Raw genomic sequence first — 16,372 nt, 5'->3', positions numbered from 1 at the left:
TCAAAGTAACAAAGTTTAATCCCCCGCTGCCTCTGTAATCAAATCTATGCTGCTGGGAAGGAAGCCTGAGGTTGAGAACCCTCTGAACGATATTTGGATGGTATGCAAATGTGTTGAAGTCCCTGCTGTCTGTGGGTTGTTGCTTACATGAGAATCCAGCTTTGACCTACTTGGCTATAGTTGTCCAGTAGCACAAAGGCGTGAATCTCAGTAGCCACAAACAAATGAAGCTCGACGCTAACTGAAACTTTCACAGAGCACCAGGTGCCTCATAGCTCGAGGAGGCTGCTGAATGGCATTTTATTTTTTTAAACAGAAAACATGATGTTTGATTCTGAAGTTCTGTTTGGTGGGTTCATATATTATTCTGCTGCAACCACTAGTTCAATTCAATTTACCGGTATATGGCACCAAATTACAACAACAGTTGCCTCAAGGCGCTTTGTATTGTGAGGTAAAGACCCTACAATAATACAAAGAAAACAGAAAACCCCAACAATCGTATGACCCGCTATGAGCAAGCACTCTGGCAACAGTGGGAAGGAAAAACTTCCTTTTAACAGGAAGAAACCTCCAGCAGAACCAGCACAGGGAGGGGCGGGCATCTGCCGCAACCGGTTGGGGGTGAGTGGATGAAGACAGGACAAAAACACCCTGGGAAATAGAGCCAGAGATTAATAACAAATAATAATTAAATGCAGAGTGGTGTATAAACACACAGGGATTCCTTGAACAGCTTCTCAGCCTTGGCTGACCATTTTTCCTCACTGTAAAGACAGAAAACTGTGTACATCCATGTAAGAGTGCATTTTAAAACGTAAAGGAAAAAAGCTATTCCGTCACATGACCGTAACCACTGACTACAGGAAACCCTTAGAATCTCTTATTTCATTGTGAAAATGTCTCTACAGACCATTGCTGTCTCATTCACCAGGGGGTCATTTGTCATGTGCAGTTATTAATCAAAGACATATTTCGCCTTGAAACTGCACTTTACCAGGAAAGGTTTCCAGTACACAAAAAATTATGCAACAACTCCTCCATATTCTCCCTATAATCTATTTTGAATCGGATGAGTGGAGGAATTAAACAGAGCACACACTGAAAGCAAGGACACAAGCAGAAGTTAATGGGTCCATCATATTGATCTAGCCTCACTGTGATGTCACATTAAATGATACTTATGGGTTTTGTCTAAATAACAAAGCTGTTGGATTAAAAATCCTCAACAAGAGGAGATTATAGCTTTCACTCTCTCTTACACATCTGGAAAAAGACAAAAAAAACCTAAATCTAATCTAAATTTATCTCGTGTTCTTATCTTGAATATCTTACACTTCTTTACACTTCAAACAGACTCACAGCTGTTGATGAAAACAGTTTTTGTCTGCTTTGACGTGCAGTTTGGAGGAGAGAAAAGCATAAACTTTATGGGTCAGAGTGTCGCCGTGCAGATTGGCTAAGTCTAAAATATGAAACGGAAAAGCTGTCACACAAACTGAATCATCCAGGACTAAATTATCTGCAGTCTAAACAGCTTGAATCTCGTCAAAACACTGTCACACTCTTTTTGATTTTAATTACTTTGTTAACCTTACGCATCTCATTTCATGCAGCTAGTTGTTGTTGCTGTCACTTAGATTCTGTTAAGCAGTCAGGTGTTTTTGCTTCCTGCTGCCTTGAGTTTTAGAACACACTGAAAATATATTTCATGTACACTTTAACCCACTTGAGTTATTTTTAATTCTTTTTCTAATTATTTACACTTTTACAGAATAAGTTGAATAAATAAGTGTGCCTTATTATTGTGATTGTTCTTATCGATTGCCATAAATGCTTTTGAATTCAAAAACTGTAACTTAGCATTCTTAAAAGAACATCTGAGGCTCTGTTTTCAGGCCATTCTTCACCTCAGCTTCTACTGCAGTTTGTTCAACACCAGCATGACTCCAGATTTCCTCCTCATCATAGCAATTAGGGGATATTTCAAAAGGATCAAATGACAGGTCATTAAATTGGTCAGAAGAAGAAGCTCCAGTGACGCAATTGAGGTTACATCTCCCTCTGCTGGCGACCCCACATTCCTGCACACTGTGTGTATACCCTCCTGCAGTCAAACATCTGGCATTTAGAACAAGCCGATGACTTCGACCGCAACCCAGGAATAAGCAGAGCCACTCCAGTCTATGGCTGCAGAGGAATCTGTCAGTCAGCAACATTTCAGAGTAAAGTCTCGTCTACCAAAAGCTGCATCCATGCCTTCAGTAGCTGAGCTGATAGTAAACCAACTGCATGGCAAGTCTCCCACGAGATGAAGCAGGGAAAAGTTGTGAGAGTTTATAGGAAATCAAATGCATCGGTGTTACATAAAGAAACTTCACAGAGTAATATATTCCTTTTGAAAAATACAAAATAAATAAATAAATAATCCAGTCCAAGCTACAAGTCTTACAATGTTCCAGACAGCTTTCCTCCTGAACTCTTGCCAAATATCTAGCTGGCACATCAAGCTGCTTGTAAGAGAATCTGGCTTTTCTTTCTCCTCTAATATTTGTGGTGTACTTTTTCTTTACTTGAAAATTTTTTGCAATCCCTGGCTATTGCTGTATCTTAAGAACGTCAAACTTGGTTACTGTTTCCAGAAAACCTGAAATTTGACTTGTGCATACTCTTAAGGACACTTTCAGCAAAACACAGCAAGTTTGGTTAAAACTAGCAGTAAAAGCCTTTTCATCCATACCTCACATTAGATTCTGTGCAGAACAAAAAAAAAAAAAATCAAGTATTAACTTTGCTTTAAATCTAGACAGATTTTAACAAACTGTGCATGCTAAAACAATACACAATTTCTAAACTGAATTCAGAACAGAAAACAGTAGACTCTGCATTAGCAAGAAACAGCAGCTACATCTGTAACACTCTTCCATAAACTGTACAAAAACTGCATATGAAAGTCCAGCTGTCCATGTAAGAACACAATTGTTCTTATTTCCCATTAAAACAACAAAGACTCACCTTAGCTGCATAGTCGCTGACTGTTTGGTCAGAGCATTTTTACTCCAAAAGCTACTTTGGTTGTTTCAAAGCTTCAGCAAACAGTGACTCATCTTCTGTTAATCAAACACACATCAACAGCAAAGCAGAGCTTGATAGCTGACAACAACAGAAGAGACTTCAAGCATACCGTGGAGAAGTCTGCTCCCTCCGCTGGGCCATTTTGTTCCTCCCTTGCATCACTTAAAGTGTCTTCAGACTTGATGACATCCACCTCTAGAGAAAGGCACACGACACAATGCAATCAGTGCAATGGCAAATCTTCCAAATATAGGAATCAATAAGTGTTTAGAGTGAATGGTTCTGAGACTTATCTTTCCTGAGCACAGATACACTGATGAGTCACAGACTTTGTACAATAGCAAAGTAGCAAAGTGTTTCTGGATGGTTTTATTCACTATTATCCTTCACTGAAAAGGACCATTACCACTGAATCTGAGTTTATCAGAAGCCTAAAAGTCCAGTTGTTTTTCTTTTTTTTTGGTTTCTTTTATTCTATATAGCTGTGAGAGAGAATTTGAGGGCTTTATATCTTGGTATTATTAGTCAACATGAGCTGATGACTGTCATTGGAAGCTTAAAAAGTCTCATAAATATTCTACAGAAGAGAAAAATAAATAAAAGCACTCACTAGTAGCAGATTCGATTTTCACTCTTCATACCCAAACTGGGAAACAACAGAAATTTTGTCTCTGACAAGCTCACCAAGATATTACCTGATGCTGTGACACTGTCATGCTGTAAATATATCCTCTAATTCATAATGACAACGCACTCCCTGTGTGACGCACATCACAACCTTGCCCTTGACCTCTCTTTATTGGACTCGGTTCCGGCACAATTATTTCAGATGAGCAAAAACTGCCAACAGAGGACTGCTGAAGGTTCACTCTGTGAGTCTCCCTTCCTGCAACACGCTCACATCAGCTGGCTTGTGTATGTTTGTTTTACAGATTCCAGACTTGTAGCTGTGTATCTGAGGCCGAGTCACGTGCACTTGTAATGTGACTGTGCATGCTGACTTAGACTGTAGCCAGACCGTGCTTTCGTGAGTGTAAGAGAGACTAACAAAGAACATATGTATATAAAGGGTGTTGTTGTCAGACTAATCGTGGCCTAAGTTACTGGTGGTACAAACCAGCTCCTTACTTCCCATTGCATAACATGTCAAAGTGTCTCATTGTGAGCTACTATGGCATAAAAATGCGTCTGTGGATGCCAAACTTTGATCAAAGTGTTTTAAAATCCCATCTTTTTTAAAAATCAGATAATTGAGATGTACTAATAACTCTTCATTAGAATTACAATTTTCTCAAAATAATATAAAGACTCAGGACAACATATAGTCACAACAGCAATGCATCCCAACGGGATGTCACAAAAAAGCTAAAACCCCTGTGAGCTCAATAATGGTGAGCTATGTGGCATTTAACTTTGCGGAGCTTTTGCCATTAATCACCTGAAGAGGACTGAATCTAATTTAGCATATTTGCTTAGGAATAAGACTTTGACAAACATATTGGCGTGTGATGCATGAGTGTGTGGACCTGGAATAAACCTGAACAAGGACTGAAATAAATCAGCATTTACCCACCTTGAGCTTTAGTGCTGCAGCTCTCCAAGGATCCATCCACAAAATCAGAGGGATTTTCAGTCATCTGATTCTCAGTATGAAGTTCTATGGATCCTTCACTCTTAGGTGAAAGTGCCGTTATTTCCGAACTTAGATCAGCACTATTTGAAATCACAATGTCATCCTGTGGGATAGACAAAGTGATCTGATTCTCAGGTGGCCTTTCCTCTGCAGTTATCTCAGAATTATCCTGTTTAGGTTGAACATTTCCACTCTCATCTGCTGCCACTACCACAGGCATATCACTTGTCTCACTGGTCCGTTGAACATCCTCTTCAACTATGTTGGTGACTTTGCTCTCTTCTGTTACAGATGGCTCAGTTTCGGTAAGTACCCCGCTGCCCAATCCTGATGCTGAAAGCTCTATCCCTACATTCAGGTCAGAGCTATTGGTCTCCTCAGTTTCACTTTCCTCCACCTGTGCTGCTGGAGTATCCTCACTCCCAGCTGAGTCAAAGGACAGATCCTCTTTGGAAAGATCTGGGGCTAGATTCCCAGTCGCTTCAGAATTTAAATCATCCAAGCTCAAGAGTTTGGGTTCTGATTCAAGATGGGTGTCAGGCTCCGATGAGAGTCCTGTATCCACAGTTGTGAAATGTTCACAGGTTTCTTTAGGTTTAAAATCACTGGGGGCCTCAATCTCAAATCCAGCTGAGGGCTGCCGTACTATCGTTGACTGAAGTAAGTCCTGATCCTCCATAGTGATGCTGCCATGAGCGGGCTGGAATATTTCTGTTGTAGAGCTTCCAGCTGATCTGAAACTGCCATCGTCATCACTGGAGAGTCCGTGGGCCGTACCTGAGTCATGGTCAGCTTGTCGTTCAGTCGGCATCTTGTCAGGCAACGGCTCACAGTCAAAACTATCAGTCTGTGTATCTACTACGATGTCGCTGAAAGCCAAAAAGACAGCTGAACTGTCAACTTCTTCCGCAGGCAAAATTCTGCTTTCAATACTGTATCCAGAGGGTTCTACTACGTCTTCACTGTGTAGCTCTTTTCCACCAACTGCGTCAGTACAACTCCCAGAATGACAACCACTTTCTGATGCCAAACCCCACTCCTGCTCTGTAGCATAATCCCTACCAGCTGTTTCCTGGTTTTGTTCCAGGCTGTTTATGTCTGGTAGAGGTTCCCCTTCGTGGAGACCTTCTATCAACAGACATGGAACAGGTTCAGGCTCCTTGATTACATCACCACACTCTATCAGCGTTGGGTCTGGGAGGTCCATCGGGGTTGATAAAGTGTCTGTTAACCCTTCACTCTCTTCCTCGTTTGCATCTAGAGATAGTACATTACAAACATCCCGGCTGTGTTTCGCGTCTTCTTTCCCAACATTCTCTTCTTCTTGGGAGCACTCCTTCACTTCAGAATCAGAATTGTCTGAAACCTCAGAATATGATGATGATGCTGACTGGCCCATGATTGACTCGTTTGTGTCTCCGCTGGCCTTTAGTAGATCTGTTAATTCAGAGCTGATCTCCTCCTCCCTCCTCTTGGCTGTGCTGTCCTCTGCTTCCTGCTCAGATCTATCCTCTCCCTTCTTGGCCTCCTGTCCTTCCTGGATCACAGCCTCTCCTCTATCAGTTTCCTCTGCCTGTTTACCACAGCCTGCCTGTGGTAGAATTCCCACAGTGAGACCTTTCCCTTCAGCCTCACTCTGTACTCCTTCAGTCCTGTCAGACAAACTCAAACCCTGCATGGAAACAACAGGCCGCTCCTGTTCCTCCTCCTCCTCGGCTTTGGAGTAATCTCTCTCCGTGTTTGAACACACCCAGTCCTCTGGGGGAACGAGGCCATGCTCCTGGGGGTGTACTTGTGATGTTGGAGTACTCACAGTCAAACTACAGTCTTTCTCTGCATTTCCAGGCTCACTGTGTCTACAATCAACAGTGCTGCTGCTCTCCACTGGGCAATTTTCTAACCAACTCCCTTGTGTTGTTGTATCCGGGCACTCCGACGCCGTATCAGACTGCTGGAGTTGATCCAGACATGTTAAGTCTGCTTTGACACCGTCAGAACATTCAGCAGCAGTGTGCAGAGAATCAAACTGCAGCTTCAGTAAAGAAACTCCCTGCAGAATACGGAACAAGACAAAGAAAATGTTAACTCTTCTTTAAAAAAAAAAGAAAAAGAAACAACAGACCTGCTCTTCAGTTCTTATCAAGCGCCGACTCTATGATTGCATAAGGTGTTCCACTGGTTATACAAATGAAGTTTGAAGGTTAAAAAATTAGGTCAGTGAAAAGACAAACAATCCAACAATGTTCAGTAGCAGCAGAGCTCCTGGTTTTAGCCAATGTGAGCACAGATAGCGTGCTAAAAGAGGAAGGTGGCATGACTCACCTTGGCATGAAGATGACAAATCAAGTGCAGCAGCTGCTCAACACTCTTCTGAAAGGACGGTGTGTCACGCCCAGGGTGTATGCTCAGTGTCAACGTGTGTGTGTTCAGTTTGGGAAGGTGGCAAAACACCTGAACGTCTTCAGAGACCTGCTGGACAGCGACAGACTCTTCGTCCTTCTCCGGATCGGTCTCAGCCCTGCCGTGAAATAAACACTTAGATCATCCGGAAGGGTCTGCATTGGCTAACACGGAAAGGTTTTAACAGTGATGTCAGCCAATTCACAGAGTGCAGTTTTTCTTCAGTAACTCACATCCTTAAACTTCAAATGGGCTAAGGCTGGTTGTGAAAGTCTATTCCAGTAGTCAGCAAGTAATCAGAGATTAGATGTTAGTAAATGTTAGTAAAACTTTAAAAGTTCCAGATGCCATATCCTGTCCACTAAAAGTTATACTTTTCTTTCCAGTAGTAAAATACACGTACTTAAAGGCCACTCCTAACTGATAAGCTTTCCGAGAAAACATCTCTCCCCCTGCTGCATTTAATTTAAGAGTTGACGGTAAAGTATGTGCAGTTTTTCATTTTTCATATGTTGGTGCTGCACAGGGGAGACGCCTCCTAGTAAGGCAGATCTGTTTGCATAATCCTGGGTGGACTTCTTTAACACCGAGGCCCGGCAGCTGAGGTCACCAACCAAGGCTACAAGTGACTTCACTTTTCATGAGGCAAATGTAATTACCAGCACATAAAGAGCGAGATGGAGGTCATAAACTGGCTTCAGTGCAAGCTTAGCAACAAGGAAGCTCGCTAAGTGGCAGTTTTCCTTCAGTGTGTGGCATCTTCACTTTGAGTTTAGTGAAACGTCCTCTGCAAAGACATAAAAGGAGTCTCTTTCCACTTTAAGCTCTGTCTAAGTCAATGCACTCAAACGCTCCTTTTTCCCCCTCTGAGTTTTAATTTTGAATGAAAGAATTTGACCTCACTAGACTCTGGAAGATATTATTAGAGGATAATACTTGACAACTTTAAACAAAACACATACATCACCATGCCATTAAACTGCAGAGAGAGCACTGCAGTGTGTTTGGATTAAAGTGGAGCTGCGCATACTGAGACTGAAAAGGTACTACAAGAGGTCAGTGGAAACAGGACTGAGGCTTTTGTGTTGCAGAATAGTTTCCCATCACTTTAGATTTCCTTGGAACAATACTGGCAGCCCACAACTTTTCAATTTGCCCTCAACTATCTGACTGCAGCTGAAAGTGCTAAGCTAGGCTGCTGCGTGGCTTGGTGGTGATGTTCTTTGAATACTTCTATTGTTCTGTGAGGACAACAGACAAACAACATTGCTATAAAAGAAGGAGGAACCACGCCATCTGCCCTCTGATATATTGACATGGAACTGTTTGTACAGAGAAGAGGGCAATGTTCACTGAACCTCAGGGCTAATGTCACTGTCACACAGTGTGAGGACAGTTTAGACAAATAAATCTTTTTCAAGCATAGCCATATGACACGAGACGTTCACGTGAACCTGAACTGAATGTTTTGAGAATAATACAAGCGCTTACTTTGTGAGGAGCTCATGGAGGCATTTGTGCCCTCGTAATTCCGCAACGGCGGACGGGGTGTCGCCTTGCCTGTTGGCCAAACGAAGGGCTCCTCTTGCCCCAGCTTGCTGCAGCAAGAAGTGTGTAACCTGAAAGAGACCTCGACGTGCTGAGAAATGCAGCAGAGTCTCCTGAGGATTCAGATCTGAGGAAGAGAGAGAAGATGACAAATAAAGACCAAAAGAATCAAAAAAAGAGAGAGCGTGACAGAGCGCAGCGGTCCAGGGAGCTAAATCGTGGCAAAGCAGCCAACATACCAACAATTGTGGCAGCCTGGCAACACTGCAGAGCAGTCTAATTAAACCAGTTCAGGATCCATGATGACCCAGCATACAACAGACATTTGCACACTCACAGACTGATAAAACCATAACTTGTCTCCTCCCTGCTACGTCCATCAGATGATCAGTACAGGTATCTGCAGGACATAACTGTCATTTTGTGATCAAACCCAGCATGCCGACTGAGTGTAATTGTAAGCATGTCTTCTGTGTGCCTGAAAAATACAGACCATATCAAGATTTTGACATGTTCAGTGAATGCGGAAAAGCCTTTGAAGCATCATCGGACAAATGAAAGCAACAACAGTAATGGCTCTATGAATAAATCAAAAGACACCATTTCATTTCAGATGTTAACCACATACCAGCACACCACAGTCCCATTTTTAATTTAAGTCCATTATTAGCCCAGTATATCAGTCAGACTGCTAATAACACCATCAAACACCAAGATCCTCCCTTTCACACATTCAAAGAGACACTAACAGAGACTCATGGACACACACACACACACACACACACACACACACACACACACACACACACACACACACACACACACACACACACACACACTTCATCTTTCTGCTAAAGCAACAGGTTGCCAGCAAGGCTCTCTTCAGTACTAAAGGCCGGCTGAGGGCTGTTGGCTATCCCAGAAATTTCCTCGTTTCAAGTTGTGTAATTAATTCTCTCTCTGTCTTCATTGGAAAAGATTATGAAAACACTTCTGGGTCTACAGGAGTTGCCCAAACTTTTGTGTTATTATTAATCTCTTTTACTGCCCAACCACTGGCAAATTTATTGTCAATTTAAGAGGGTACGCTGACATAAGGATGCCCTAGTTTTAAGTTAGTGGGAAATCGAGTCCTGAAGTGCAATAAATGATAAATTGTCAATGGAAAGCAGAACAAGCAGCTCATTGGAGAGAAATAAAAAAGTAATAATATGTGAGAACTGGTAATCTAAAACACCACACAACATTGCAAGCTTGCGAGTTTAAATGTGGTGTTCAACTTCAGTACCCAGATGTCTTTAATGTAGTCAGTAAACTGCATATACAGTGCTTTTGTTTATCACCCAGCTGGTCTGTGGTTATTTATAGCAGCAAAAAGTATTGTTGCTGCTTCCAGATTTCTCTGGACGGTGTTTCTGCACTGTTTATTAGGAAGATTGTTTTTGTTCTTTCGCTTTCATTTGTCACTGCCTATGAGCAGAGGATTTTCTTCCAGTTCGCAGTACAGGAAATCAGATTTATTTGCACAAACAGATAAAATATAAGGCTTTTGGGTTAGACACAAACAGGATGTTCTATATACCAACTCCTCTGTGATTTCTTCTGGGACTATTTTACTCTGCCTAGTGTAGGTTTTAACAGCAAGATATGATCAGCTGGAAAAGAATGAAAAAATAAACTGCAGAACAAATGCTTGAGAACAGGGAAAGGGGCAGAAAACACATTTTCCTTGGTGTTATCAGCATCACAATAATCGTTAGGCAACATTCACAATGCTGGTTGTGTCTGCTGATGAGAGGTTTCAGTCCATTTACTGTGGGCCTTTATGAACAAGCCTGCCCTGATCAACCTCAAGCTAATTGGTCAAATTTAATGCTCCACTTGGCCGAGCTGGGCCGGTGTGGAATGTGAGGTGCCAACAGCAGCAGGAAATGCTTTACTGCTGGGTTTGTTTGCGGTTCCTCAAAACTGGCTGCCATAACAGCCATGTCATTTTCATATTATGAGTGCCAGCTAGAATATACATGCAATTTTAGCTTTCTGATCTGGGACAGAAATCACCAACACAATGTGGCTTCAATGAATGATTGGTCACAACAAAGCAGCTTCACCGCTTCCTGGCAGAGATCCTGGCTTCTTGCTGATTCCCCAATTATTCGGTATAGTTATTCATCAGGGAAATGAGCCAAAAAAAAAATCCTTTACCCAAAAGTGATATTTTACTTTTGTAGATAGCTTTGGAGAGAAAACAGAGGAAAGCAGCAAATCCTCAAAATTCAAAAGCAATTTTTAGCCTTGATAGTGGCTCTCAAAAACTACAAGGCAGAAAATCTGGTACAATCATAGAATGAATACAGACTTTGGTCGTGTGAAATGATTTAACAACTGTCAGAATACTTGCCAGGATATTATCACCTGATTTTCATCTAGCGCCATCTTCAGATCAGAATTTTATTTGTCCAATAGCATCAGTAAAAAAACAAAACAAAAACACAAACAAACATACCCATTAACCTTAGAAAGACTTTGTGGTAATGAGCAAATTTCTGCACTGAACCTTAATTTTGCTAGCGGTTAAATGTGATGAAAAGGTGAAAGAGGTTAAAACGGGTCAGTTATTTTTCTATAGTGAGGATTTCCTTGCTTCACTGGCACAAAGGGAGGAAAAACAAAAATAAATTAACAAATTGGCATCAGCTGATATCTGTATCAGGCCCTAGTTCGCATGCAAAAACATTAAACTAAACTGAATACAATTTTTATTATACAACCCATGTAAGTGTTATTATCTCACCTTTGACATCAGGAAGAATGGTGGGCCTAACCGAATTGTTAGCAGGGCTGCAGGCTCTTTGTCTTATTGATGAATGAAGTAAACAACTAATACATTATGCAACAGTTCTGTTAGTTGACTTTAGTGAATTTAAAGGCCACAGATCATTGAGTCATCTACTTTAATGGCACTGATTGACAACCCACGGGCTTTAGATAATTTGACACTAAATGCACCTGTTCAAAACCGAGGAATCAGTTGGGAACTGTCAACCATCTTTAATGATATGCGCAGTTTTTCCAGGTGACGTTCCCAGACGACAATAAATGGGTGGCTACAGTTAGAGCAGCGAGTGCTGCGTGCCCACAGCGTGAAGGATGACTGAGATGAAGCACCGTCACCTCCACCTATAGTCTAATGCTATCCATCATCTGACAGATCTGATAAATGGAGAGCCGAGTCGCGCTCCTCTTCCCTCCCCCCGGCTCGGCACCGCTGAGCGTCTTGTATTGAAGCTGTGACATATTGTGAAGCAGAGCCTATTAGAGCACACATCACTCACCACAGCATGAAGGCGCCTTCCACATCAACAACATGACAACTGACTTCAATGCAAAGGAGCCTGTACGTGTGTGTCCATCGTTAAAGCGCTCTGACACACTTCACAGTAACAAGTGGATCGGATCTAATCGGGATGAAGGTCAATACTGATAAGCTAATTTTTGATATGACGAGTTTTCTTCCTAGAACAATAACAAACTCAAAATTTTAAGAAGTGTGTGAGCTTTTCTGATCTCCACTCCACATTACTCCAGTCTTCCCAGCTTTTTCTTTTTTCCAGTCAGTTTTGTCTAAAATCTTGCCGGCTCTTCTGGTTTGGTCTAATATCCAAATCCAAGTTTAACCATTAGCTATTATCTGAGAAATAGCCAGAGGCTGAGGCAGCGCTCTAACTACTCCCAAAAGTCTTGTTTATGCCGTTTCACAGAGAGCAATTACCTCGCAGAGTTTATCATCTGCATTGGCTCATTTGGCTTCCTTTAACTGATTAAAGTTGTCAGAGTCAATGACTGGAGAAAATTGGCACTTTGATTTTAATAAAAATGTATGTTTGTTTCCACTGATGTAGCAGTTTCTCACTACCTCAAGTGCTCAGGCTTCAGCAAAGGGATACTCAGCTCTATTTGTTCATACTAATACCAGAGTTAGAGATAAATCCGTGTAGTGGCGTGTTCTGTAAATACACCAGTGTTCAAATACAATGTACGTATTTGAACACACGCACTCTATTTTAACTCTGGAGTTTTCTGCTCTGGAGATCAAACCTGCTGTTTACGTCTTTATTTTGACCATTTAAAACAGCTGACTAGCCACTATTTTCACTATCTTTACATTTTGCACACGGTCACCTCATATGATAATACAGCACCTTTGTTCATCATGTAACAAAGGTCTATAGAGAAAAGCTAAACATGACCCATTATATTTGAAAGACAAGGACACGATATTGGGCCTAGGTGGGATGTTGTCACATGGAGAAATGTCGCTTGCATCAGTTAGCCCAAATATTATAAAATGTTGACATTTTGGTTTGATCATCTTCACCACATGTCTGTCTATGGATGTCTCCATGACAAACCTTTTTTCAATTATTTTACAATGCAGGGAACAAACAGAGGGGATGCAAAAAAAAAAAATGCAACTTTACAGTCCTGCTGCTAGGAAGGTCAAATCCAAGGTCAAAACAGAGGCCAAAAGTCAAACAGAGCTAATAAACAATTTGAAATCTGCCACATTTCATACCTGACACCTATAAGTCATAGAAACTTAATCAAAATTGGAAGCTTAAATAAGTGGCCTTCTGAAATTATTTGCCAAAATTCACCAGTAAAGATGTGCTTCAATCATTTTTGTTCCAACAAATAACTTTTAGTCTTAGACATAACCTCGTGGCATATCATGAAGACTAGAGCCAACCCAACCAGTTTTAAGTGTCACTTTCACTTTCAGTGAGCCAAATTACTAAAGTGTGATTACATTTATTTCACAAGCATTTAGGCTGTAGACCAGTGTGAATAATCCAAGTACAGAAATATTTCTTATAGATAAAATGAACACACATAGGCGATGATGTAACGGTGTCAGCTGTTGCTTTCAACTGCATAAGCTCACTGTGAGAGACCTGAAGTTGCTCTTTGATTGTGTCAGAATGGCACTTCACATGCATCTGACACCCCGAAGAAAGAGTGTGATGACAAACTGAAGCAACTCGAGGGCTTCTGGTATCAATCAAGCCATAAATGGTATGTTGCAAATGTTTATTTTGGGATACTTTGAAAGCACCTGTCGTATATTATTAAGCTCTTAAAAATAAATATCCAAATATAAATAAATAATAATGAATATATAATTTTTATATATTCATTGCTTATTGCTTTCATGTTAAGCTTTTTAGCACATCTATGATTCTCATTTGCAGCTCCAGGATTTTTACTGTTGGATTCTCCCAGAGTAGCTTTGCATGAGTGACAAAAAACAAAATAATTAATTTTTATATTGGGCCTTCATCCGCAGTCTAAAACACAACGTTTGAGCTCCCTCTGCACTCTTTAAACCAGCCCTCTTCTGATTGGCTGCACCTCTCAAACTCAAGAGTGAAAAGCAGGTGGATGTGGTTGCTGTTAAGCCAGAAATATACTCCTGAGATCACAGTTTAAACTGAGAGACCACAATAAATATGTAGAAAATTTAAATTGCCATTATTCTTATGGCACACTCATATTTCTACAAAAAAAATGTTCAGCATTAAACCCTTTATTTGTGAATAAAACTGGTTTTAACTACCCAATACCTGATCCTTTTTAGGTTGAATATGACCATGTCAAGAGAATAAAGGCGTTTGAGTGCCTTTAAGTAATTTTTTTTTAAATGCCTTGGAGGTCTTGGATTTTTAATTCCCAAATCCTCTTCAAAAAGCACCTAAAACATTATTTGTATCTAGGAAATGCTCCTCCTCAAACACTCTTCAGTGGATGAATAAGACTTCATCTGCTGTGACCACATTGACATTAGCACAAAGAAAATACACAACATTATTAAAGACACTACCTGGCAGTGTCAAGTCAATGGAAGATTTAAGACAAACTATCAGGAATTCATCTTTTGAGTAAAAATGGTTTACATCCATATATTAGCCAATTTGTTGATCAAATTTCTCTGCTACCTGAAAAATGTGTATTTTGACAGCAAGTCTGGTCAAAGCTAGATTTGCACTTCTGCATTGGATTTTTAACTGATGATATCATCACTTACTGCATAAAATCAAGATGCCACTACTTCAGTATGTGCAGCTGAAGAGGATGGTGTCAGGTGGTACCAAATCTTCACTGGGTGTTTCAACCCTTAAATGCACAACCCTCTAGTTGGCAAGTAAGCAATGGTGTTGAAATCTCTGTCCATCAATTCCAGACCTCAGGCTCACCTCCTGCCATGTCCGACAGCAGGTTCTTTCTGCTGCCTCAAGTCAAATTCTGCGCACAGCTGTTTCAAATCCTCCCCTGATATTATCTGTGAGCACCGTCCATGTAGATCGCACTAGCAAACATCTAAACCAAACTTCCACAATAAACAGCCAATATCTCTTTTTGTACTCCAGGAAAAATAACTGGAACATACAGTACTGCCTCCTTCGCATCTCTGACCAAAAGTCCATCCTCATCTCCACCCACAGAGAGTTCCACAATTGCCCTTTTTATTCTGTTGTAGCCGTGTTATCAGCTGATGGATTAGTCAGTATTGTTTTCACTTTGTGGGTCTGTGAGTGTTTATGCATGTGTCCTCGGGGCAAAATAAGAGACGTAATACAGCATGAACTACAACAAAGGGGGTTCTGGACAATTTTCTAGGTGTTTATACAACTGTCATGGGACAGATGATACCACTGTTTCAGCACAGCAAGAGCAAATCAAAAAACTTTACAGCTATGTGGTTCAGATGAAAATGGAATGCCAGATTCAACAACAGCTGGTATAATACTGTGGTTGCATTTATGCGGAAACATGTCTGATATGGTCTCAGGTCGCATATATAAGCTCCACAACAGCAAGTTAATAATAACAGAAATTTGGGAGAACAGTGGAAGGCAAATGTCACAAGCAAAGTCACATTTAAAGCAAAGTGCCAAGAAAAGATTAACCATAAACTGCTGAAGAGGGAGTGATCGTTCTACAGAGATAAGCTGCGACCACAGATACCTCTAAGTTAGTAGTACATTTAAACTTTCATAGTGTCACACATTTCCAATTTTTATAAAATTATGGATTTCTTGTGTTTAAAATGAACGAACAGTTTAGTGATTTAAATTTTAAGCTAGGAGCTGAAATGATTCCTGCTGGGTTTAGGTAGCCAATTTAAATTTACAGACTGTGAAGGTCAGACAGAAGCGGTACCTTAATGTTATTTCTTTCCCAAAAGCTGTGTCATAACCAATTTCAGACTAGCGTTGTGAGACTGGATAACTTCTACAGTTGCACAGGCTAAGTTCATCTGTCAGAAGGGGCGACAGCCGACTGTGATTAACCCAAACATCAGTGCTCCCGCTGTCGTAATGTAAAATGTGTTCAGTTCCACTCTGCCGTTGCAGTAATGGAGGTGGTGTTCCAGAGTGAGAGTGCAATATATAAATCATCCACCAGATTTGTCTATAAAGATAGAAGTTAAATGGAAGTCACTTTCAGTAACGCATGCTGCAAAGCACACACATACCCACACAACGTGGAGACAGTAAACAGCTTGTTACATCCATGCACTCATCTGAACTAATCAGTAACAAAGTCTTGTTGTTTTGACCAGTAATTACAGTGTCTCTCTGAAAATGCCAAAAAATAATCCTCAGTCTTCCTAGTCTGCTGATATCTGCTCAACAACATAAAAGGAGCCAGATA

The 16,372-nt window shown here is 40.9% G+C and overlaps 1 protein-coding gene across 8 annotated transcripts in view; it reads right to left on the bottom strand.

Moving 5' to 3' along the window:
• akap13a (A-kinase anchoring protein 13a) overlaps nucleotides 1-16,372 on the bottom strand; it is a 122,445-nt gene that overhangs the window by 70,746 nt on the left and 35,327 nt on the right. For all 8 annotated transcript variants that reach the window (XR_013908480.1, XM_026174648.2, XM_080300160.1 and 5 more), the window contains exons 6-9: nucleotides 8,600-8,783; nucleotides 7,031-7,226; nucleotides 4,649-6,758; nucleotides 3,185-3,270 (exon numbers count right to left, since the gene is read on the bottom strand). Coding sequence is in view for 7 of the 8 variants with exons in the window: in XM_026174648.2 (XP_026030433.2) it covers nucleotides 3,185-3,270; nucleotides 4,649-6,758; nucleotides 7,031-7,226; nucleotides 8,600-8,783 (2,576 nt within the window). In the remaining variant the exon portion in view is untranslated. The remainder of the gene's footprint in view (nucleotides 1-3,184; nucleotides 3,271-4,648; nucleotides 6,759-7,030; nucleotides 7,227-8,599; nucleotides 8,784-16,372) is intronic.

Source organism: Astatotilapia calliptera, chromosome 1, assembly GCF_964374335.1.
Source record: "Astatotilapia calliptera chromosome 1, fAstCal68.1, whole genome shotgun sequence".
NCBI lineage: Eukaryota > Metazoa > Chordata > Actinopteri > Cichliformes > Cichlidae > Astatotilapia > Astatotilapia calliptera.
Note: the sequence above shows the minus strand (reverse complement) of the source record. Positions and strands in the feature narration are given on the sequence as shown.